General features: G+C 38.0%; 1 protein-coding gene across 5 annotated transcripts in view; it reads left to right on the forward strand.

Moving 5' to 3' along the window:
* The window catches only part of LOC126251325 (formin-like protein), a 464,159-nt gene extending 445,295 nt beyond the window's left edge, over positions 1–18,864 (forward strand). For all 5 annotated transcript variants that reach the window (XM_049951660.1, XM_049951662.1, XM_049951661.1 and 2 more), the window contains 2 exons: positions 10,160–10,276; positions 17,140–18,864. In XM_049951660.1, coding sequence (XP_049807617.1) covers positions 10,160–10,276; positions 17,140–17,352 — 330 coding nt within the window. In that variant the 3' untranslated portion in view covers positions 17,353–18,864. The remainder of the gene's footprint in view (positions 1–10,159; positions 10,277–17,139) is intronic.
* The last annotated feature ends 8,613 nt before the right edge of the window (positions 18,865–27,477 follow it).

The following is a 27,477-nucleotide window of genomic DNA, read 5'->3' on the forward strand; positions in this document are numbered from 1 at the left end:
GCCCGAAAGACTCAATCCCTCCTGTGGACCTCCGCTGACACTCTCTTTCCATGCTTGCACACGTTTCCTGGCTCTGCAATAATCTGTACCAACAGTTCGATGGTTGCTGGTAGTGTTGGTTATGCCTTTACTCTTTGGGAACAATCTGAACAATGCTCATTGCTGGATGGCTGCAGTGTTTTCACTGCAGAGCTTGTAGCCATCTCTTGTGCCCTAGAGTATATCTGCTCCTGCTCAGGTGAGTCCTTTGTTATCTGTTGTGACTCCCTGAGCAGTTTACGAGTTATTGACCAGTGTTTTCCTCGCTCTCGTCTGGTGATGGCTATCCAGAAGTCCATCCATACTCTTGCCCGTTGCGGCCACTCCATGGCTTTTGTGTGGACTCCGGGTCATGTTGGCATCCTGTCTAATGAATGTGTTGACACACTGGCCAGACAGGCTATCAGCGCACCGGCCCTGGAGATTGGCCTTCCGGAATGTGATCTCCAGTCAGTATTGCGGCAAAAAGTCCTTGGTACTTGGGGTGATGAATGGTGCACTCTGCCTTCCCCCAATAAACTTCGGGCCATCAAGGAGACTACAGGTGTGTGGCACTCCTCCTTGCAAGTCTCTCACAAGGACTCGGTTGTTCTCTGCTGGCTACGCATTGGCCATACCTGGCTGACGCATGGTCATTTATTGTACCACGAGAACCCACCTCTATGTCACTGTGGATCAGTGTTGACAGTGGTCACAACTTGTTGGCCTGTCCACTTTTAACTGTGCTCAGGCAGACATTTGCGCTGCCTGACATGCTCCATGCCCTTTTAATGGATGATGCTGCAATGGTGAGCTTAGTTGTGAGTTTTATTAGAGATTCGAGCAGGGGGTTTTTATCACTCGATCTGAGGGTTTGCGTTCCTCTTTTTTTTGTTTAATCTGGCCTTTGACCTACGGGTTTAGATTGGGGTTTTTAGTGTCTCTCTTGGTGGTTGGCTTTTCCTTTTTTTTGTTTCCATGGTCGGCCAGCCACTGTAACACTCTGTTTGCTTTTAATTTCTTTTTTTCTGGTCTTTGTCTATGTCTTTCTTATACCGTGTCGTCCCTTGTCCTCTCTGTTGCTTGTTTTTCTTCTTTGTGGGTGTTTCATGGTCATGGAAAAAGGGACCGATGGCCTTTGTTGTCTGGTCCCTTCAACCCCCACAAGCCAACCAACCACACTCCCATATAGCATGTCACTGTCCTCCACACCAACCCTATTCTCTCTCTCCCCCTCCCTACCTGCCCCAGCCTCTTCCTTACACCCATCCAGTCACCACTTCCATCATGCACCTGTGCTGCTGCTGCTCACAGTGTGTGGCCTTAGTTGCCTGAGACTGCAGTAGTGTGTGTGAGTTGCATTTCCGTGAGTGTGTATGTGTGTGTTTGCCATCTAATTCTGATGAAGGTCTTACTGGCTGAAAGCTAATTTGTGACAGTCTTTTTGTTGTGCCTATCTGCGACTCAGCATCTGTGCTATATGGTGAGGAGCAACTTTCCTATTCACAATATTGTTACATTCCATCCTGGATTTTCCCTTTGTTTGAATGTTCGTGTGTGTGTGTGCGTGTGTGTGCGCATGCGCATGAAGTTTTCATCTGAAAGGTTAAATATGTAGCAGTCTTTCATGGTGCCTGTCTGCAACTCAATGCCTCCTCTGTGTAGTGAGTAACAATATATTGTTTTTATTCCATCTTGGTCATTCCGTTGTTTGATGTAGGTATTAGTGTCATTGGTGTTGAGAAGCAGTTGAAAAGGCTAAATTTAGCAAAGCTTCAGGGTCCGATGTATACAAAATCTGCAGCCGAGTTAGCCCATCTTTTAACCATTATCTAGCATACAACTCACATACAAAAACCATGCCCAATAGTTGGAAGAAAGCACAGATCACACCCATTTACAGAAATCACCCACAAAAGTACTGTCCAGTATATTTGATATCCATTTGTTGAATCTCAGGACATCCTCTGAGCTCAGACCTAATGAGGTATCTTGAACAGAAAAACCTTCTCAATGCCAGCCATCATGTATTTAAAAAACATCAATTATGTGAAACCCAACTCACACTTTTTGTTGTATGGTATCCCAAAAGTCTTTGATCTAGGTAGTCAGGTAGACATGGTATTTCTGCATTTCCAAAATGCATTTCACTCAGGACTACACCTACTCTTACTATCAAAATTTGTGAATTGAAATTTGTGACTGGGCTGAGGATTTCTTGGTAGGGAGGACACAGCATATTATCTTGGAAAGAGTCATCAACAGATGGAGAATTAACTTTGGGTGTGAACCAGGGTGTGTGTTGTGACACTTGTTGTTCATGCTGTATTTCAATGACCTTACAGAGACAGCATTAATAGTAACCTCAGATTTTCTGCAGATGATGCAGTTATTGTTAATGAAATTCTGCACAGATATTTAGCGAGATCGTGATAAGATTGCAAAGTGGTGCAAACACTGTCAACTTGGCTAGTATCCAAGGGGTACAGTTTCAAGAAATCACATTTGGAATTGATGGGCTTATACCTAAGTGTAATTTTTTGTAGGGATATTAAATGGAACCATCACATAGACCCACCCCTCGGGAGATCATGAACTTTCGTGTGTGTGTCTGGTAAAGCGTGGAGCCCCAGGCTATTGAAACACTTACTTCCTTTCTTGTACTACAATCTCCCATCTCAGACTATCCTTCCTTCTCTTACTCTCTACCATATGGTGACAGTCCTTGATGATGTTAACCTGGCTATTTAGATTCTGCTGTCTCTTTACACCATTATCCATTCACTTTTCAGTTAGAGTAATATTTGGCCCCATTTTGGGTTTGATCTACAGTTTTAAAATTTCTTACGTAGTATGGACCAACTTGGGGAAAATGCTTTAAATAGTACCTACTGCCTACAGTATTGAAGATCTTGTTCACACACTAATGGCCAACACTAAAATATGTATTTAAAATCCAGTGTGGTAGCCAACCTCATGTGCTGGAATCATTATGAACCCTTTCGTTACAGCCTTTTGACAACACAGGGGTCACACTTCTGATGCCTGAGCTGCTTGCTCTCTACGCATGCCAAAGAGCAGATGCTGATCTTCGTGTGACATGAGGATGCCTGGCACAGGCCATTGTGCCAGGTGACCTTCCCTGTGGCTGGGTGGCCTGTATGGGCAGAGCCCTTGATTGGAATAGGTGGTACCAGGGCAGACATTCCGTACATAAAATGCATTAAACTAAATTGACACATCACTGTACTAACCTGACTGCCTCTACAGATAGGCCAGGGTCCATATGCCCCAGAACAACCAGGAAATCGGGGAAAAGTATGGAGAAAACGCGGGATTTTTTTTTAGAATTCTGGGAATTTGTCACTGTTTTAGTTTTCAGTTAAATTTTTATGATTTTTGACTGTTAGGAACTGATACTCGAATAAAGAATTTTACTTTAGCCCACTACTGCAGAATAATGCTAAGACAATAAAACAAGAGAATAACGCCAAAATAAAACTTTAGTTGCAAGAAAATACACCATTTAAAACAACAAAATGCAGTGCACACACAAGTGTCTGCCGACAGGAAAATATGTCAAAGTGTTTAGGATGAGGACTAGGCAATATTTCGTAACAACAAACTGCTTTTGATGAGTGTGACATTAAAACTATTTACATAAAATTTAATCATATAGTAATGGCAGAATTTTTAATTATATATATTTAAAACTATTTACATTTGGGAAAATATTGTGAATGGTGGTTTGAGAAACATTACTTTCAAAGTAAATTTCCAGTTACGCAAGATGAATTATGTTGCATGTGACGGTATGTGATGACTTTCTTAAATCGTGAAGCATTTGACTCCCATTCAAAACTTATCACATTGAGGAGCACCCACATAGAAAAAAAATGGGCCCAGAAGACCGGTCATTTATGCCATTATTTAAATTTTAGTGGCACATTTGTGTTTTTTATGTCTTAAAGGGTAACAAATGCTTTAAAAAAAAAGAGGGGGGAAGAGATGCAAGCTTCAATTTTCTTGTAGCCATACTGTTTGTGTTGTAATTGAAAACATTAACTTTCCTATTACATGTTTGCACTGCTCAACCGTGATGTTACTAGTGGGTGACTCCATCACGTGTTGTGTGCTCTGGATACCTGCTGTTATGTGTGGGTGAGATTACATGATGTGAGCTATGACTGGCTGATAAAAGCGCATTGCAATCTAGATTTCAGTGCTTTGCGAGCTACTGTGGTGTATTTGGTGGATTTAATATTTGTACTTTCGTAACACAAAAATATGCAGTGTACATGTTGCTGTGCATCAAAGATCATTCCAAAAACACATTGTTTTTTGCTGGGTTTCATTTCTTACAGTGCCAGGAAGTTGGGAAGTTCTACGGCGGTGTATAAAACCTTTAACATTCAAAGGATTGATAAGTTTTACTGCTCTGGGGGAAAGTATAGTGATATTTAACATGACAAAAGTCTATTTTCACCAATAAAAACGTTTATTTTTACTCTCGGAAAAGTTATATTTTTAACTGGGAAATCCATTGTCCACTTACGCACCCTGCAGGTATACATATTGCTGTGCGGTCAATTATAAGACCACTGCTTTCCCTAGCCTGGCTGCCTAACAAGCCGGAAGACTGGGAACAAAACAGTTATTCAATACTTGCTGTGTACTAGAGCAGTTGATGATACGTTTAGTTACAAAGCCAATATTTTCGTAGAAAAAATTCATAATTACTTTTCTGCGTTACACATTGGAAAAATGTGAAATGTGCTGCACATCCTCTAGCCTTCTGACATTTGAAAGTCTTGATGGAACAACAATGATTACAGCTGTACACAAATCTTTGAATATGGTACAAGAAGCTATTTTTCACAGGGACCTACATTTACCAATCACAAGCTACAAGATAATTTAGCATGTTGAGACATATACGAGGGTAAGCCAATTATTATCTGCAGTTTAGTTATATATTTGTTTAATTTGGTAGTACTGTTGTTTTACGTTGATGACCCATGCTTTGTTTATTTGTTATATTTTTCAAAGTTCCAAGCTGCTAGATTAGTTTCGTTATTGCTGCCATGCTGTTAATCATGGCTGCTTCGCTGTGTATTTGCACCAAAGAAGAGCAACATTCAGTGATCTTTTTTTTTTTTTTTAGAGGGCGTATCAGGATCCGAAATTCATCAGTCTTTCGGTGCAGTGTGGAAACAATGCTTTGCCGCAACAGTGTGTCTACGAATGGATTGAAAAATTCCGAATTGGTTGCAAAGTGTTATGCACGGTGAAGACCCCCTTGACTTGCAATCTTACAGAGCTAGCAGGAGTCTCCCAACAAATACAGTATATATGATTTTTATCCTTCAAATAGCAAAAGAGAGGGAGACCCATTCAACACTTTCTCCTTCAAAAATGAATGATGTAGATAGTATTTTAAGTTTGTGGTTTGAAGAGACTAAGACATCCAACTGCACAATGTCCAGTTGTCTCCTTACCTCGATCCGCAACCAGAAAAAAGAGAAAAGGAACGAAAAGTCACAAAGCAAAGTACTGATTCATCATTTCCGATGGAACTGGACCTCTCCTTGTCAGCAGAAGACTTCTTGGAGTCTACACCACCTGTGCAGGAGGCACTGGAACACTGCAGATAAGCATATATCACTTTCCTATTCACTGACTACACCAACACCTTTTCAGTGATTTTTCATTGGAATTTCAGTGGCTGCTATCACCACGTGGAAGAAATTCGACAATCACAAACCATCTCACAATCCCGTCTTTTTCACTGTCCCCTCCCACTTCTGTTATGCACAGTGCACTTATTAACTTGTGCACGATGTTTTTGTCGTAATATCTGTCTTGCATATTCCCCTGTCTTCCACCTTTAAGCTCTCAGGTTTTCAAATCTTGTCCGATGCAGACCCCAACAATCAGTCTTTCCTTCTCATCCCGCACCTCTCCTGTCCTTTTCCTTCACCCTTATTCCTTCCCCTTCAACCCTTCTGCCTGAAGGAGGAGCCACTGGCTCCGAAAACTTGCCAATCACAACAGTCTTTTATGTGTGTATTCTGCTGCCGCTTGGTGAGTAGATTTTTTATCTATCCAATTAAATAATACAAGTATCGAGATTTTTGGGAGACCATTTTCCTACTCCCAGAGGATATAATGTGTATAACAAAAATAGGATGAACATGGAATTAACATCTGACAATTTTCGTACACTAATCAAACAAAACACCTTCAGTGAACAAGTGACTATTAACATTGCACTTGAAGCAATATCCATTAGAGTACAATTAACCATAAGGACGGTCTGCAGTGTCTACATTCCCCCGTGACCAAGATATTGCCTTCCAGAGAAACAGAAGACCTAATTACACAGTTACCCCCACCTTTCATTTTATTGGGAGATTTTAATGCCTGTAACAGCGTACAGGGCAGCCGGATAAGATTCGTTGAGGATAACTGCTAGAGATTATTCTCAGACCTTGATCTCTGCCTAATAAATAAGGGAACCCCCAACACATTTCAACACTAACTGTGGCTACTATTCTGCATGGTTGGACAATGTGAAGAACTAATTTTGCATCTGTGATCCAATGGAACATTCATGAGACTTTTACTCATTTATTGCATTGGTTCCAGATGTATGCCACACAAATTGCTTCTGCTTCTATGTTGGTCACTGTGAACAGCAAATTAGAATGCTTTCACTGCTGAAGTGCAGATTACAATAAATACAGAGAAGAGCATTGACAAAGTAGTGCAAGATGCAACAGGAACAAACATTCATGCTGTGAATATGAAGTTGCTATTCTCTTCAGGTCCTCTTAGGAGCAAACCTGTTCCATGGCAGTGCAAAGAGCTTGCCAGTGCCATCAGAACAACAAAAAGTGCTCTACAGGGACATGGGTACAATGCTTCTAGCAACGATTTTATTCAGTTTATCAAGGCCAAAAGCCTGTTACTTACTAAAACAAAATAACAACAAATGTTGGGAACAATATGTCTCTTCAATGACAGTACATACCGCAGCTTCATAGGTTTGTTCCAAATAGCCGTGGATGAGTGGATTTCAAGCCACTCGTAGAATCCAGGGAGTCCTCAATGGAGAGGAAATTAACACTAGTCTCTGAAATTGCTGAACTATCAGCTATATATTGTGCAGCAATGTCAGCATCTAAGAACTGCCATCCTGCTTTTGCCCAACACCATCTTTTAACAGAATGTAGTACTATATCTTTTATCTCAACAGATGTGGCAACCTACAACACACCCTTTAAAGCATAGAAACTAAATAATGTTATAAAATAGTGCAGGGCCAGGACCAGATGACATCCATAATCAAATTCTTTAACACCTTGGTGAAAATAGCAAAAGCTCTGTTCTAAAAAATTTTAACAAGGTTTGGTAAGACAACTAATATCCATTGCAACTGAGAGAACACATCACAACATCTATACCAAAGTGAGGATAACACCCAAGAACCAGAAATAGATAGACTGATTACCCTAATAACTAGTTAGGTAAGCAGTAGAAAGGATGGTTAATGCGCAGCTTTAGATTCTGAAGATGTTGAACTACCACTGATGGTCGCTTATGATAGGAGTTTTCAATTAGGGAGGCCTTTGTGCCCCACCGAAATTTGATCACAGTAATTTTTTTTTATTTACACTAGGCATACAGTACTACATAGCTATGTCACATTTTATCGACTTTGACCAAGTAGAATTTTCGAGGAAGTTTACCTGTCTTCATACAGAATTTTTAGACTATATAGAACCAGGGTGAGCACAAACCTTAGTAACCAATGTGTACAGGAAAATGAAGTCTCACAGGGATCAGTTTTAAGTGTCACACTTTCTCCAACTGCAATAAATGGCATTGTACACGTGGGACGTTATCACACCGGCATTATATGTTGATGATCTTTGTTTATGTTATAGTTATGTATTGTTATGTACAGTAGAATGCCAATAACAGACAGCAATAAAGAAGACACAAAAGTGGGTGCAGTCCATGGGTATCGTTTCTCACCACTAAATTACACATTGTGCACTATGATAGAATACAGTCTGCCCATCCTCAGCCAGAACTATACCTCGAAACCCTACGTCTGGAATTAGTCTAATTAGTCTAGCATTTCTTTCTGGTCATAAACTTACTGTTACCACAGATACGATAACTCCAGACCTGTTGCATGATGAAACTCAACACTCTGTTTCTCAGTAACAGTTCCTGGAGTGAAAATCGAACTTTTATGTTAACATTTTATGAAATGCTCATTCTATCCTGTTTCGGCTTGGGATGCATTGTTTATGTGGCAGCAGCACTGTCCATCCTAGAAATGTTAGATCCTGTCAACCACAGGGGAGTCATTTGGCAACTGTAGCTTTTTGAATGAGCCCAGTCAGTAGCATTATTGGACAAGCAGGAATACTACCACTGAAAATGACACTAACAAAATGTATTTAACTATGCAATCACAATTAATCAAATGCCAAATCATTGCTGTCATCTTATTTTATTCCACAATTCAGCAACCCACTTACTCATGAACCTCAGAATGGGGCAGCCAAGAGCAATAAGACGGGAGGAGCTCTGGTGAGAACTTCCTCTGATTACCTGAATGCAGTACTGGCACTTGCAAATGCCTTAAAGGCATATTCCCCAACAAACAGTAAAGATGAACACCAAAGACCTCATTGTAACGCACAATTTTTATAGCGGAGAATTTTATTCAGTCTTCTAAGGATATCCACATTTTAATCTCCTTTACCTAGGCAGTTTCAAATACAATGAAAATGTTGTCTGTGCATAAGTACACAAACTGAATTCTAAATGACTTTTTGTACCAAAAGTATGCAGTATTTATACTGCAGAATTATTAGCTATCAGTAGGGTGCTACAAAACATGATGAATTTGTCAACTTAATTTCATTACATGCAGCTACTCCTTGAATGCTTTGAAACAATAGGAAAGTGCTATCCAAAACATCCATTGTCCCTGCCATCCTTGACCAACTGTACGATCTCCGCAGTACCGGGATATCCATCATTTTTCTCTGGATATGGAGTCCTGTCAGCATTTCAGGTAATGAGGTGGGTAGCAAACTAGCCAAAGAAGCAATGAAGGTGGACACTCAAACTAGATATTCCAAGTATTGATGTAAGGACACACATTTCACATTTCACATTGCATCCTGAAGAAATGGAATGACAAGTGACAAGCTCTTCCACAATCCAGTAAATTAAGGACCATCAAACACACCAACAAGGTCTCGCAGACTTCACTGTGTCAAGGAGGGAAGGTGTTGCCTCACACTGTCTCAGAATCAGACATACCAAAATAAGCCACGAGTTTATACTAAGACAGGAAGAACCTCATCTGAGGAGAAAAAAAATTAACAATTTACCACATCCTTGAAGAATATAAGACTACCAAAGACTTGCAACATCAAAAGGAATTTGGACAAAAACAAACCATACAATACAAAGCAGAGAGCGGTGCAACAGCCCTCAGATATTAAAATACTGTGATGCAGTTACTGTTGGTGCAGAATAGCTCATTCTAGTATCTTCAAGCCGCTCAGGGGGTAATGACATGTACCACAAACACTTGTGATGTGCATCCCAAAGCCAGAGTACAGTCACTGTAACATACAGAACTGAACTTTAACGGCCAAGATTTGGATTCAGATTAACTGCAAGCTAAGATGGAAAAATGTACAATCGGCTTTAGTAGGGGCAAGTTGACTTTTTAGTTTTATTAGCAGAATACTGGCCAGACACAGTGCAGATATAAATGAGAACAACTACAGAATAGACATGCTACATATTTTTGAGTGCTTTTGTAGAGTTCGAATTTCTTTCATTTTCCCCTTTAACCTAGTAAGCAAATGCACCAATGTCATGTTGCTAGATTTGTACCAGGTGGCTGTAGTTATCATGAATGTTTTATGTAAATCCTCAGGAATCTTACATGGACTTCTTGAAATGGTATTAGAACATCTCGTCTAGGAGGGGGAAAAATGTTACATTACTTACAGAACCTCCCGTAATTCCCAGATACACCTGGTGAGAGTTGTAAAAGCTATTTTTCATTCATTTCTTATGGTATTGATGACTAATCTTTCAGATTGCTGACCAGGAGAATGAGCAGAGACGTAGGCTTGAACAGGCGGCACTGGAAGCTTTGAACAGACCACCAGAAGAGGTAGCTAAGCGCAATAAATTAAATCAGAAAAAGCAGCAGGTAGGTTGTTGCACTGTAGTTTGGGTTTTATATTATTTTTCGCTTGTATTTTGTAAAAGATTATTGCAGTTTGTATAAAATGTAGAAATGGGGTAGTGCACTATTTGGCAAAAAAAGGCACTCCCCCCCCCCTGCAAGGATTAGAGGGTGTGGCACTTTCTGACAATCTTAAGTCAGATCCACATGCAGCTTCTTATTGTCCACCATTGTCAAAATGGCCTCTTTCATCCCCCCCCCCTCCCTCCCTCCCTCCCTCTCGCCTATTACCTTAACGTGTGGAGTGCATGCACTTTTAATTTAGTACAACTGTAAGCGGCACCCAAATCAAAATGAGGCAGATGGGGAGAGAAGTAAGTAAACTGTTAATTATCTCAGAAGTAATCGCCATAACTGTTAATAAATGAATTACACTGAGAGACAAGACAGTCAATGCCTTCACGGAAAAATGTTTGATTGCCTGCGAACCATGCCTGTACCCAGGTGTGCAAATTGATGGCAACAAATGTCTTCCTTCAGGGCCTGGAAGAAGAGGTGCACACCTTGGTATAATCATGCAATTGTGATTCCGTAGGCAACTATCCACATTTTTTCATGAAAGCAACTGACTGTCATGTGTCTCAGTAGGATCAGCCTATTAATAGGTACGGAAATTACTTTTGAAATAATGAACAGTTACTTAATTTTTTCCATCTGTCTTATTTCCATCTGTCTTCTTTTCATTTGATGCCCCCTTATATTATCCATCATCTGATTCAACAGTACCACATCAAGAATATGTTCGGTGGCAGTTGGGTAGCTTGCAAGTCCTTAACTTAAACTGTTAATTATTCTGATTGCAAAATAAAAAGTATTTTCCACTACTAAAGCTACAAACTAATATAGTTCATATGATAAAAGGCGGTGTATTGGAACTCGTAACAATTTTTGGTGCAAGCTTTTGGGTGGACCGCCGATGAACTTACATGCTCTTCTAAGACAGATGTTGTTCGTTATCAGATGAGTTGCCATAATTTGTATGCACCCTCTAACAAATCTTGCTAGTGCATTGTCAGGCATATTACTTAAAGAGGAAATTAAAAGTGTAATCTCAACCACTTCGCATGTTGGTAGTCTCTCTCTTCACACTGGTCTTCTTTCTTTATTGCCCATCCAATATTTCTGCCAATCTCACTATATGTGTACTTGTAAAAACACAGATGATGTGACTTACCGAACGAAAGTGCTGGCAGGTCGATAGACACACAAACAAACACAAACATACACACGAAATTCAAGCTTTCGCTACAAACTATTGCCTCATCAGGAAAGAGGGAAGCAGAGGGAAAGACGAAAGGATGTGGGTTTTAAGGGAGAGGGTAAGGAGTCATTCCAATCCCGGGAGCGGAAAGACTTACCTTAAGGGGAAAAAAGGACAGGTATTCACTCTCTCGCTCGCTCGCACGCACGCACACACGCACGCGCACACACGCACGCGCACACACACACGCACACACACGCACACACACGCACACACACGCACGCACACGCACACACACGCACGCACACGCACGCACACGCACGCACACGCACGCACACGCACGCACACGCACGCACACGCACGCACACGCACGCACACGCACGCACACACACGCACACACACGCACACACACGCACACACACGCACACACACGCACACACACACACACACACACACATATATCCATCCACAAATACACAGATGCCCCCTTATATTATCCATCATCTGATTCAACAGTACCACATCAAGGATATTCTGTAGGCAACTATGCACATTTTTTCATGAAGGCAACTGACTGTCATGTCTCTCAGTAGGATCAGCCTATTAATAGGTGTCTGTGTATGTGCGGATGGATATGTGTGTGTGTGCGCGAGTGTATACCTGTCCTTTTTTCCCCCTAAGGTAAGTCTTTCCGCTCCCAGGATTGGAATGACTCCTTACCCTCTCCCTTAAAACCCACATCCTTTCGTCTTTCCCTCTCCTTCCCTCTTTCCTGATGAGGCAACAGTTTGTTGCGAAAGCTTGAATTTCGTGTGTATGTTTGTGTTTGTTTGTGTGTGTATCGACCTGCCAGCACTTTCGTTCGGTAAGTCACATCATCTGTGTTTTTAGATATATTTTTCCCACGTGGAATGTTTCCCTCTATTATATTTATATGTGTACTTGGTAATATTTCCAGATTTAATTCAAATAATTAAGCTTCATATTTTTTAAAAGCGTGTTTTGGAATAAGTTTATTGGTGAGGTTAAAGGTGAGATTAATATTCATTAAAACATTCAGCAAATGTCATTTTCTTCACATGCTCATTTAAATGACTACTCCAAAGAGATTTTCCAAACAATTTTATTGGCTTTAATGATGAAGCACCACAAACGTGGAAGTGCTGAATATGTTCTCCATCACAGAACATAATCACTGTGTGAGAGACAATAATTTATTCATGATATGGCTTTGGATGCAACATTTCTAAATTGGAGACCAAATTGAAACCAGTCTCTACAGTAATCAACAACAAAAAAATAAAAATAAAAAACAGATGATAGCAGCAAAGTGATCATTTTGACTGCACAAATGTTGAATTTAGCTAAATATTCACATTTAATCATCCTAATTGGCATGAGTTTTAGGAGTACAGCTACAGTCTTTTTTTAATTGCCTGTCTCTGCTTGTTTTCATCATATCCACAAACTTGACCAGTTTTCAAATTGCAGATTAATATTAAAAATCTGTACTATCTGTTAACAGTGTTAGGATGCAAGCAAATATTCTTGTCTGGAAAGTAAAATGTTGTTGCAAAAACTTAAAACTTTCACTCTCAGCATAACAGTAAATTTTTGATAGAAGACAATGATGTAAACGGCAGATATTAAGGTGGCATGGTATGTGGTGGGCAAAGCTACAAGAAAAGAGGTTACACACTAATTAGCTCTCAAACTTGATCAGATCACAGTCTGCTAGGCATTAGAATAATTTTTCTGCATTATTTACATAATGTTTGTATTAGTTGTTACCTTCTAAGTGTTTTCCTAAGCATTGAAAGTGGATGGTGATGATAAAATTGGTGTGAATTAGGCTAAAACTCAACATTCAAATAACATAAACTATAACACCGAGAATAATCAGTTTTTGACAATATAATGTGATTGAATAGATAAAAAATCTACTCACCATGTGGCGGTAGGAGAACATACACGCAAAAGGAGGTTGTACTTAAGCAAGCTTTAGGAGCCAGTGGCTCCTTCTTCCGGCTGGAGGGTTAAAGGGGAAGGAAGAGGAGTGAAGGAAAAGGTACTGGAGAGGTTTAGAAAAAGGAGTATATTTTGGAAGAGTCACCCAGAACCGCAGGTCAGGGGAGACTTACCGCACGGGATGAGAAGGAAAGACTGATTGTTGGAGACAGCACCAGATGAGACTTTCAGGTTTTCAAATTGCGTCAGGTGCAGTCCACAACAATTAGTCATTCCTTCTCCCCTGACCCTTGGCTCTGGGTGACTTTTATGAAATCTACCCCTTTTCCTAAACCTCTTCAGCCCTTTTCCTTTACCTCTCTTCCTTCCCCTTCAATGCTTCTGCCAGAAGGAGCATTAATGAGTAGATTCTTTTGTCTAGCCAATCACATTAGAATGACATAAACTACACCATCTTCTTGAAGGTATGCTTTGCTGGTGAAATTAAGAGTTCATATCTTTCAATTAGATTAGGGAATGAGACACTAAAAGTAGAAAGAGATCAGTTTTACTATTCGGGGAGTAAAATAACTGACGATGGTCAAAGTAGAGAGGGTATGAAATGCAGAGTGGCAATAATAAGAAAACTGTTTCTGGAAAAAAAAAATTATATATTTTCAACTTAGGAAGGCTTTTCAGAAAGTATGTGTGTGGAATGTACCTATGTTCAGGAGTGAAACATCCTGGTAAATAGTACAGATGAGAAGAGAGTGAGACCTCAGTCTCTTGCGGTGGCAAGCCTAATAAATTCTTGGTTTTCAAACTGCATCACTTTGAAGTGAATAAGAGAATGAGTTGCTATAGAAAAATGCTGAAGATTGGATGGGTTGTTTAGATATGTGATGAGAGAGTGCTGAACCAAAATTAGGAGAGAAGAAATTTGTTGTACAACTTGACTAAAAGAAGGGATCTGTTGACAGAACGCACTTGAGGCATCAAAGAATAATCAGTTTGGTAATGTAATGTGATGGATAAGGAGGCGTTCACAAGACTTGATCACAGTGCAGTAGTTATGCCGAGATAAGGAGGGTTGTGCAGAACAGACTAGCATGAAGACTGTATCAAACCAGGATTTGGACTGAAGATGACCAAAGGCCATTCATTATTTCCTTGTGCATTTTAGTTATTAAAATGACTGTTGACAAATTTACGTGTTCCATCTTTTATTCTATGTGGAATAAGGTACTGCCAACTTCTGAGAGAAATAACTTGTGAAAATTTGTAATAAAATGTTGATTACAGTACATTTCACTTAAATACATAAATTACATTAATTCTCGAGCAATTAATCTGTCACTGAAAAGGTTTCTAAAAGGCACAATGTCTTTGCTTGAAAATGCCAAACAAAGAGAGAGAGAGAGAGAGAGAGAGAGAGAGAGAGAGAGAGAGAGAGAGAGATTTTTTTTTTTTTTTTTTTGGATAGAAACACATGAACTGTTAACACTTACAGAACTTCATTATCGGGGCTAAAAAACAAACATATGTAGAAATATGGACATAGTTCACGATGTGTGAAAACGGAAAGCATAGACTGATGTAATGAGATTGCATAAACCTGTATATGTGGCATGTGGTTTCAGCAAAAAGGAAATGGAACTGAAATGGGGAGTACAACTTAACCTCTTTTCATTAAGTGGCAGTCAGTGACTGGATATGACAGACAAGGTCAAAATGATATCATTCCTATAAATAGCAAAAAGTCAATTTTATAGAGGAAGAATAACAATAAATAATGCTAAATTATTATTGTAAGAGCAAAAGCATTATTGTAATTAATGTGTTAATATTATGTTGTTGAAAGGCAACAGGAACCAATGGACAGAGTGATGCAAATGCCAACCAGATGTACACAAGAAGTCTGTGTTGATAAATGAATAGGAACACACCACTAACTTGTTTACAAAGAAGGGGAAGATCAGTATATCTTGTTAATTAGAAGCAGCCAGCTGAAGTTTTGCTTAATTTGATATTAATGTGATTTTATTCCTGTGCAGCTAGTCAGATCATACAAATAATCATTTTTCACAACCGTTTCATATTGGGTTTCTCAAATGTGGTGTATTCTTGTTGCACAATTTATTGTGTCACAGATGCTCCTGATTGTGAACATCAACGTAATTGTTACGATCGGCTCTCACTGGATGCAAAACTGTACAATTAAACTTGCTGACTGTTTCACAGGCTTTTATCAAAGTGGGTAACAAAAATAAGCAGGAACTTCACTACTGCTGCGTGTGTGCGCCTCACATAGCAGTGAGGTTATAGTTATGTCTGAGGGTTAGGTGCAAGGGAATATTTGCATATTACAAATGTAAAGTTCTCTCTGTTGGTAGTACATAACCAATCCAGAGGACTGCATTTGTCTAAGTAATAAAAAGAGAATGTTGAGATGTTTTTATTTTTCAGTATTAAAATCCTTCAAACCATCAGGTTTGAGCTCTTAAATACACATGTAGCCATGAGTCTAAATGTAACCTCATTTTTAAAAGTTTCAACACTGTTGACAACTGTAATTGCACACTAGTTTAGCTTGAAATGATTAATCTTATACGTAAGATCCTGAGACTGGTACCATCTGTTAGTACTGCGAAAGTGAGCTCACTGCTGATTTCCCACTAATTCTTTCTTCATTTTATATGGTCGTCCAGTTGCTATCTGGAGCAGTTGAATCACTTAAGAGGATGCTTTTGTGTAGGTACTCGTCTCGTGCGTTTTCTCCATGCTCTTTTGTAGTGCCTCACACTTCCTGCAGCTGTAATCTGTGTGTATGGCTGTGGAGCTATAAGGAGCAAAGAATAAGACTGGTGATTCTCAAACACTGTGTTTGTTGTCACAAGGAGTGTGGGCTAATACTAACTGCTGTATGTATATATGCATTTATATGTTACTAATGCCCTTTTCAAAATTTGATACTAACATAGTGGTAGCGTAGTATGCATTGCTGTCACAGTCCTAGATAGTGGTCTAATATTCTTATGTGTAATAAGATTTCTTTGTCTCGTGTTTTTATTTTGTTGTTGTTGTGTTTTGTCTGATTTCTCCAGTCTACCTTTCTCTTACAGAATAATGTGTCTGTTGGTAGCTAGGTTTGAGATAAATGACTTTTGCATTAGTGCTACTTAGTTGTTTTGTTTTTGCACTGCATTGCCTTATTTCAGTAGACTGCTTTATACAGACAAGCAATAACTTCTTGCTTCAGTAAGACAATAAATGAAAAATTTTGGTTTTATGTGTGATTCATTTGCATGAGCATGTCAAGTTTTGTTAGTTGTGTTTCGATAAATGAAACTTGGGCCTGTGGGAAGATATCACTAATGGTGGAATCGTAGTTATTTGGGTACAATGCAGTAAATGTTAGCACTAATTGGCGTGAATTACCCTTTTTGTAAACACTTGAGGTCCCATACATAAGCAATGTTTTGAATTTTGCACTGCAGTTGCATTATGCCACGCTTGTATTGTGAAGTCAGTCATGGGAACAGGAAGTAAATGTCATGCACTGTACATGATAGTAAAATACTTCAGAAGATCCCTAAATGCTTCCACATTGGGCCAAGTTTCATTTTCTCACAAATACATCCCACAGGAAACAACACTTGAACCTGATGTGTCCTGACAGGAGGCTGTGATTAATGAGCTGAAGTGCAAGACGCGCTTGGTCCAAGAGAAGAAGTTACTGCAGCAGGATGAAGTGTACAATGGTGCCCTGGAAGACATTCTTTTGGGTCTAAAATCTGAACCGTACAGAAGGGCTGATGCTGTTCGACGAAGTCAGCGGAGGCGAATTGACAATAACCGGTTATCGAGGACAATGGAGGAACTAGAACTGTGATGTATAATGACTGACATGTGGTCTGAATGAAATTAATGACTACATTTATTTCTTGTTCTTTACATATTTACCCAATGTGAAGTGTACACTATTTCTCATCTCAAGAAATTCTTACAAGGCTTAGTAGTTAAAAAGCATTCCATTCTTTCTTAACTTTATGTAGAAAATATGTACAAAGGCCAGTATTAGGTGCTTGTAGGTCTTGTGAGTGCTTGGAGAAAAGTTTGACAGCATGTTTAGCAACAGCACCATTCCATTTATCACAGAAGTGATGCAAAGTAATCCAGTCCAGGCTGTTCCTATTGCCATTTTCTGTACCACCTTCTTTCATTTTTGTCATTTTCTTTATTTCAGAGAAACAGCTTGATAGTAAGTTACCAAAGTAATAGTGTCTTTAACTTAGTGAAAGTACTTTCTGTAGTGATACTTCTTACCATGAAAACAAGACAGTTTTGTTGTATTGCTGAATTGTATCCAATACAAAGAGTGAGAAATAATGGAGGTTTTGAAAAGGACACCATCACCACCACCACCACTTCTGTTAATAGCAACAGCAAGTAACACAAATTGTGAAACTGTTTGTGTTTCCAAAATAATTCTGTTGGAAACTGTTGATAAGCAGCACTGCTGTAAGTGGAAAGACCAACAAACACTGTCAGCTTACATTGACTAGTGGAAGTGGCAAACTAGGCAGTGTTCTGCAGTTGGAATATCATATACACACTTATTCTTTAATCCTTGTTCAGTTTTGGAAATATGGCATGTTAATGCCATGAAGTGTAGTATTTATGATTTGGTCAGAACTACTGCGAAAAGTATGTTAAAATATGGCCTCAGTTATGGCCTATGTTATGGCCTATGGATTTCACAAGTAACAGCATTTTAATTATTTTAATTTTTTTTTCCCAAAATAAAATTTTGATGTCTCAAAAATGACTCTTCAGCATTTAGGGAGAAATAGTAAAATGAAAACATTCTTACATTGAGATGATGCACAAGAATTAGAATAATTTTATTAAGATCTGTTTGAAGTAGTCTGACTTGCTTTTTGAAAGAAAAGATTTTTGTACCAACCCCTTCCCCTCCTTTTCAAAACTTTCAGTATAAATGGGAACACAAACCAAGAATAAATCAGTGGTGATCTTTGTATAGTAACAGATTATTTATATAAATATATAATTCTTACACTGTGATTTTTATAAATATAAACATTGTTAATATTGTGAATATATTTTGTAAATATTGTACAGGCACATGAAGGCGTTTGTATTTCAATGACGATTGTGTAATGTGATGTTTCTTTTTTCTTTTACCAAATACAAACAAATATGTATAATATTTATATAAAATTTGTATTGTATTTTATAAACAGTGTGTTTAAAAGCCTGGTTGAGTCTTATTTTTACAGCTTTTGTAAGTGAAAAAATAAATGGACTTTTTTAAGTTGTTAAAAATTTTAAACAATGTTCTATGTAATACAGTATTTTTGAAGACTGTTTTGTATTAAAGACTTTATACAATAAATTCTTTGGGTGTTCCTGTAATATATCAGAATATGAAGAGGAACATATTTGGTGTCATATTCATAGTACAGCCACATAAAATATACTCAAGTGTGAGCTATTGGGCCATTTTCAAAACTGAGGTCTTTAAGTTACATAAGTTAATAAAAAGACAAGGAACAAAATGTTCATGCATAAGTGATTATGTTCCAAATCCACATGTTGTATCATAATTAAAAGAAGTAAAAAACATTTCTATTGATAGGCCAATTCCAGTAGTTGCAATGTAATCTTTGTTTGCTTGTATTTAGAGATTTCTACCCAAGAAGCTTGCTTGTTTTGGCTGAAAATGCCTTATTCAGGTGCACCTATAAGTGTTGTGAATTGTGGATCTTATTTACATCTGACTTATTATCAGTAACATCACTTTTATAAATTACATTTCTACTTCCATGTAGGTGGTGTTGACGATGATATGGCATCGGGGGGGTGGGGGGGGCTACTGTGAGCTGTTGTCTAGTCTTATTTTTACAGCTTTTGTAAGTCATTTTAAGTTGTTAAACATTTTAAACAGTGTTTTATGTAATACATAAGAAAAATGTAAAAATTGCATTTTGCATGACCCTGACTCTGAAAACATGAATTCAGTCAGGAAAAGCCAAAATCTCAGAATTTTCAAATTCGGGAGTGTACAAAATTTCTTTTGAAAACTGTAACAAATTCTACAGTGGAAAAATGGAAAGAAACAGCAACATTAGGATCAAAGAACATATGGAAGCATGTGAAAGCAATTGAACAACTTTGTACTTAAATCTTAAAAATGTAAACCACAAAGCCAAATACATTGAAAACACTGCAGACTTCAGAAAAATGGTGTAAAATGTGGGAAATAATGTTTTAAGCTGTAAATGTTAAGTGTAGGATACCACCCCCCCCCCCTTTCTATTTTCACACTTTATTTATGTGCACATATATGCATCAAAGTACTCATGCCAGAGACTTGTTTATTATCTAGTAATGGTTTATTATTTAATAAAAACTGCTAATATAATGGGAACTGATAACTAGGAAGCAGAAAGACTTGACTCAGTTTCATAAGTCATTATCGATGTTTTTGGAATGCCTGCAGCTGTCATTCATTATAGGAATGATAAAACACTGCATTAGTAACATATTTTTTCATACTTAGCACAGAGCGTTTTGAGAATTTTTTCTCGATATCAAATGCAAATATTTACATAAGTATTTTGTGTGTTGTTCTGCACCTGTTGAACGGTAGTTGTATTTTTGAGGTTATCGGTACTGCGCTTCCTCAGTTACAGGTATGTAGAAAACTACACACATGCAAACTATTGCTCACATTGTTTTTGTGTAACAGAACAAAGAATAGATACATAAATATCGCACTTAACAAGAATAAATCCTTGAAACATATTTTGCTCAGCATGAGAATATATGTAATTTGTGCTGTGTTTAAACCAAAAACATTTGAGCAACACAAACTGAATGAAGGTGCCAACTAGCACTACAAGTGGCCAAAAGATGAAACACACTAAATATGATTCAAAAGAGGTATGACAATGATTACAACAATCACAAAACTGAAGATGCACTGTAGAAACAGTTTGGAAATGGTTGTGATTGGTAATGATTCCCTTATTTGTATGAACCTAGTTACTCCTATCAGCCACCAAGCAGAGTAGAGATTGGACGCAGCAGGAGATACGGCGCGAAATGTTCCAACTTTTACACATGTACTGGTTTAAATTCCCTAAGTACAGCACCATGGTGTCACGGAACGTAACCACATAATGTTTGTAAACACTGTTTGGTGGCCATCACCATTTTATTTTACATCAGTTTTTTCTTTCTATGAACATGTATTCATAAAGCATAAATTGCGGGAAAATTATAAGTACGTTGACGCAAAATCAGGTGTGATGTAACATTGTGGACATATGAAATTTGACGGGAGCAATAAAAAATGTTGTGAACAGCGGGGAAAAAATGTTAATTCCAGGAACATAAAAGGGGGTTATACTGTATTTTGGAAAAATTGGATGGACAGACGGACACACACACACACACACACACACACACACACACACACACACACACACAAGAAAACTCGGTGAACAAACTAATGTGAAACACAAGCCTTAGTCAGAAAATTTTATTGATATTTTCAACTATAAGAAAGGATCATATGTGTAGGACTTCACAGATAACAGATATACAAAAATGCTTCAACAGTAATGTCTATGTAACAAACACGCCACTGCTGCTCCCAGAGATGAAAAATTTGTAATCATACGTCATCTAAGGATCCCAACATTCAAACAGTTATCAGGAAAAATTGTGTGTTATAAAACTAAATGATTATAATAGTATTAATTCATAACAGACAGTTCACAGTTGGCCCCTGTATGCCATATGATCGTTAAACCCACCTAGATGTATGCAAAAATGTAATTTATAAAACTGAATTTATTGATTACAAGTAAGGTGCAAATAAGATCCACTATTCACAATACCCAGAGGTGCACTTGATAATGGCTTTGTAAACCAAAACAGGCAAGCAGAAATCTCTAAATATAAGCAAATAAAAATTACATTGCAGCTAATGGATTGACTTCATATAAAATGAAGTATTTCGCTTAAGTTCATGCTGCAAGCCTTACAGACAAAACAATATTTCCATTGCCATCTGTTCTCAAAGATGTCCTCTGCAAGATGTTTGCTTTTTGTAATTCCAGTCTTGGATTGTAACTTTTATTTGTAATTGGATAATTAATTTTGGTTGGTAATGACCATCTCCAGGCCTGAGTAGAAACATGTTGCAATATACATACCAAGCCATTACATGTGATGATGCAGTCAAAATCATTAATCATTTCAGCTATGTCAAATAAAACTGTGGTATGTAAAGAGCACCATTGAAGTGAACATACTGCACATGAAGAGAGAGACAGTTATAACATGTTCCACATCCATGAGAATAGTCTTTTTTTGGGTCTGTGAAATGAAAATTTAATCTGATCTCTCTCTTCATGTGCAGTATATACATCTCAGTGGTGCTCTTTACATACCACAGTTATATTTGTTTGACAAAAGCAAAATGGCTAATGATTTTGACTGTGCCATCACATGTAATGATGTGATATGTGTAATGCACTAGACTCGCACTAATGTGGCCCTCAGTAACCCGGCACACATCGAAAAAACACATGCGCAATGCATTATCGTGCACAAAAATGCTTAGTTAAACAATGCTTTATATACGGGATTTGAAATTGTAGCTTTCTTTACAGTTTGGAATCATGTCTTCTGAAAGGAAACACAATACGCTAGACTTCAAATAGAAACACGAAATTTTAGACAAGTTAAATCAAGGTTCTTCACAGAAAGGCATTGCTGCGGAGTTCAGTGTTGGACGAGCAACTATTTATGACATCAGAAAGAAAGATGTTATTCGACAGTACTCAACACAAATGAATTGTGAGTTGGGGAAAACAGAAGGTCATGAAGAACAGGATGTAGCTGTTTATAGATGGTTCATACAACAACGCAGTCAAGGAATTCCAGTCAATGGCCCGATTATAAAGGAAAAAGCAGTTGCATTCAACAAACGACATGGCATTTGGCAGCTGACAGTCACTGGGGGGAAAGTTGCTCAGCTAATGATATGGATGCTGATGAATTTGTAAGCAAGGTATGGGAGATAATAGAGGAAAAATTTTTAACTGCTGATGCCTTGTATAATGCTGATGAAACAGGACTCCTACAAGATGCTTCCTTCAAAAACATTTGCTACCAACAAAGAGAAGGAATCTCGTGGTTACAAGCAACACAAACAGCGTGTAACATTAATGGTGTGTTGTAATGCAAACATCCATGTTGTTGTCAACACATTGACATAAATACTCTACCGGTGCAGTATTGTGCTCAGAAGAAAGCGTGGATGGACAGACAAATATTCTCTCGGTGGTTCCAGGAAACATTTGTATCAGCAGAAAGAAGAAAAAGCTTCCACTGGGAGCTATCCTTATAATTGACAATGCTTCCAGTCATCATTCAGATGTTTCTCTAAAGTCTGATGGTGCTTGTAGCACTCTTTCTCCCACCCAATGTGACAGCCCTAATTAAGCCCATGGACCAGGAGATTTTGGAATCAATTAAACGTCACTGTTGACATTCACGTCTTGTCTCCTTGCTGAACGAAAGTGAAAATGACGCTATCAAGACTATGCTGAAAGCGTGGAAAGCAATTCACATAACTAATGTTGTTTTCCAAGCAGTAGAAGCATGGGATGCAGTGGAGAGCACTACTGTAATGAAGAGCTGGAGAAAATTGTGGCCATCCATTGATGCTGAGTAGGATCCAATAGTGAGCGACAACAATGAGCCAGTCAATTCGGAATAATCAATTACTTTGTACACTGACATGTTCCACAACCTTCCAGGAGGAGAAGAAATTGATGATGATGATGATGATGATACTAAGTGGCAGAAAAAGGAAAACTGTGATACGGACCAAACTTTATGTAACAGATGAAGAAACAATGAAAAGCATGCAAGAAAGTAATGATGAAAGTGATGAAGAGGACATAGGAGGAGAGAGCATGAAGATTTCTGACAGTGCTGGTGCTGAAGCTGCCGAAGTCTTCCTGGAGTACATTATGCAACAACCAGATACAAGCAGTACTGACGTAATGCTTGTAAAGCAGTTGCATGATAAAGCATGCCACCGTTGCATATCATCACCGCGACAGTTAAAAAATTACGGACATGTTTCATAGTAAGTGATAGAACTGTATAATTATGTACACTATATTGTACACTTAAGGACTAAGTTTTCTTTGGAAATCAATGTATTTTTGGATTTAATAAAGTATATCCTCTATGTTTTAAAATTGTATTCTTTGATTTAATAAAGCACAGTACACTTTACCCCCTGTGTTTTCAAAATAAATCAAAAACAAAATAAATGAATATAATAAATTTCAGACACCCAATAATCTGGCACTTTCACTAATCCGGCATCAATATGTGCCAGGAATGGCCAGTTTAGCGAGAGTCTAGTGTATAACATGTTTCTACTCGGATCTTAAGATGGTCATTACCAACTGAAACTAACTGCCTGATCAAAAATAAACATTGTGATTCAAGACTGGAGTTACAACAATATAAATGTTTACATGGATCACTGAAGACTTTTCTTGTGACTGTCACAACTTGCTAATTTGCGAGATGTGTAGTTAAGTCACCACTGATTTCATAATGAAATATTATCCCTATTGCTACAGATGTATTTGGAATATAAACTTTTTGATTAAATCTTCATCTGATTGTGTTCCAGTTTTACCTTGGCCTGCATTAACAAGAAATACAATATTGCTTTAGCACATTACATGTTTTTATTTATGGTACACTCATAGCTTTTGAAGTAGGTGTTCCATATGTTGTCCTCTCATGAACTGAATTGTGAATTCTTTCAAATAGCCTGAGAGACAATTCACTGTTTCATTTCTTAGAACATCCACTTTTGAGGCGACCCTAAAGAGCAAAATCCAGAGGATTGAGGCTTGTGATTTTAGACGCCAAGGTACAGGCCCTGCTTGAAAAATCCATCCTGGACCATATTGGCATATTAGATGTCTTCTTTGATCAGCAGCAAAATATCCCAGTTCCCCGTCATGCATATACCACTTACCCAACCGTGAGGCAAAGTAAAATTTGAGCTCAGTTTGATGTGGAATGAATAGAAAAGTTTTTGTTCAGGTACACCTGTACTTACTAGGTGAATGTCCCATGCTGAAGTCAGTGGCAGATTGTAATAACATGCCCACAGTTATCTCGCAAATGGCTCGTTTGTGGGCCCATGTTTGCTGGAATGGTTTTGCTTTTATCATCGTATACTTTCACCCATGACAGTTTTCTTTATCAGTTATTGATAGGGTATATTCGGAGACCTGCCAGATTTTCGTGAACAAACCCAACTGGCTCTAATGACAGAATGTCTCAGTTTTATAATGTTCTTGGTTGCCTGTATTGCATTAGTCTTAAATCTCTATCATACAGGCCTCCTTGAATAATTCTTCATTCTTTCCAAACTTTACTTCTAAACTTTGCAAGTTCTGGACTCCGGAGTGTCACTTGTCCTGTATCGACTTATTTTTCCTGTGACACAGCTTTTTATATTGTACTCTGGAAAGCTTTTGATAGCTTGAAGTCGTTTTCAAAAGCTTTGTCTCCTGATGCCCTTAGATGGTGGGGAAATGTACGAAGCTTTCAGAAGCCTTTTTAAAATTGTTCTTCAGACTATTTGCATATTCTTTGTAGACAATAAGTGCTCGGTTGGTGTTACAGAGAGCAGGTTAAACCTGCTGGTAATAAAGTACCATAAGGCAGCCATGTATTGTTAACATTTTGAGCAGCATCAATTATCACCAGCTTTTCCAAATGTTGTGCCGGGTTGTTATCCAATTTTGAAGCATTTTAAGTAGATGGACAATAGGAGTGAGATTAAAGGGCAGTTTTTAAAAATTTTATATTTCATTGTGGCTAGCAGCAGACCTGTACCAAGTGTGGATAGTTTTCAAATAATAAGAAATTTTATTTATTTTAACTGGCAAATGTAAATCTCTTTCTTTCTGTTGTAGCTCTCATACAATAAAAAGAAATGACAACTGTCTCTTTAAGTTCACATTGTCACTTTGTGTACTGATGCTAAAAAACTGAACAGAAGCTGCCATTACCACTTAAAAGTAAATGTTGTCTTGACCATATTATTGCAATTTGCTTCCAACTCTTTATGAGCTGACTGGTACCCTGTTGTTCACAGTACCATATATGTGATGATTTATCCAAGTTACTCCGGACAATCCTGTAACAGATGCTTGATGAAATACTGCAACAGTAACAGAGCTGCAAGTCTCTTAATAATACAAAATTACTATACATAATGGCAGGAAACATAAAAAAGATGTGATTGTTCACATAAATAAGAAAAAACAATGAAGGTCCTGTGCAACCTATCAGAAAATGATATCCACAAATATTTTGAGCAACAAAAGCAAATGCAGACATGCACTGGCACAAATGAGTCCTTGTTTGAAGTGACGTCCTCTAATTGAATATATTTGATGAGTTTATAAATTTGCAGCATACATCACACATTACATTTTCTGGTGGAATGCAAGAGCATGTCTCTAGTAAACTGCTTCTCCAGTGCCACCATGTTGATCAGCTTTGATCAAACTAGTCACAGGATAAAGATGCCATTCTTGAGTGAAAGCAGTCACACACCGATACTCCATGTCAAACAATTTTTAAATATTGTATGCAGTATTGCTTCCTTTGTATCAATGTAGTATACATGCATGGTAAGTTAAAATTGGGGAAAATATTTTGTGCAGTGCTACACACTGAGCAACAAACAAAATTGTTTTTCCTATATGTTTCTGTGTCAAGAAATGACTGTAGAACTTATTTTCATAAAATCAAGAAATGTGAAGGAAGATTTTGGTGTTCTGTGTGCCTTCATAAGCCAGAATGAAAGATTGGCGAGATGGTACAACTTGGTCACATTTTAGTACAGCAGTCTGTGTCGGCTACTCTTTCCATGTCACTGTTGGCAGTGTGTAGTGCACAAATTCTTTTAATGTTGCGCATTACCATATGGCGAGTGAGTTTTTTTTCCTGTCTCTTCCTAGTACTGGCTGCAACATGTCAGGTATTTAGTGTGTCTTGCAAAGCATCCGCGGGATACTAAAACATGTACTGTCCTTGAGGCTCTTAAATGTTTCGTTCAGTGGTTAACTTTTTTCTTTATTGTGTAAACTGTAAGTCCAGGGGACGAAAATATGAATGTTATTTGACTTAAGCATAAAAGTATATGATCTTCAGAATATTTTCCCTCACTTATGATTCACCATGCATATCAGCTTATATTCCATTGACACGTAGTAATATGGCCTGGGAACTCTTGTGAGGAATGCAAACAATGACAGTCAAGGTGTTAAGTGGTTTATAGAAGATTATATAGCTTTTTAGTCCAAAATCTTAAAACAATTTCAGACTTTTTTTACACACCTGTCAACTGCTCAACACCACAGATGTACAGTGAATGTTTACATTTACTCTCACTGTTCCTCACAAGAATATTATGCATTTAAAAAAAGTTTCAACTGAAATGTGTCTTTCACAGCCACCACATAAAATCATAAACTTACACTTTGTCCTCTTATATAGGCTGTGGAGTAGGTTTCATTTTATGGTACTAAAGCCTTTAACAAGCCCCCATCGGACAAAAATAAAGAAATTCAATACCTCTGCAGATCAAAACTTCATTAAAACATTTCTTATCTCCTTTTAGTTATGTGACATGTAGCAAAGCTCACCATAAACAGTCCTGTGTTAGCTACATTTCCAACTGTGGTCCTGTGATAAATGTCAATATATTCATATAGATATTAAGTTCACTGTAGATGGTAAGAACAAAAACTTACCATGACTTATGAAACATTTTTCAAATTAAGGCCTAATCTCTCAAATTTAACCTCTGAATGTATACAGTATACAGATGAGCAAAAACAATTTGTTTGGACAGTAAACATATGTT

This window comes from Schistocerca nitens, chromosome 4, assembly GCF_023898315.1.
Source record: "Schistocerca nitens isolate TAMUIC-IGC-003100 chromosome 4, iqSchNite1.1, whole genome shotgun sequence".
In the NCBI taxonomy this organism is placed as follows: domain Eukaryota; kingdom Metazoa; phylum Arthropoda; class Insecta; order Orthoptera; family Acrididae; genus Schistocerca; species Schistocerca nitens.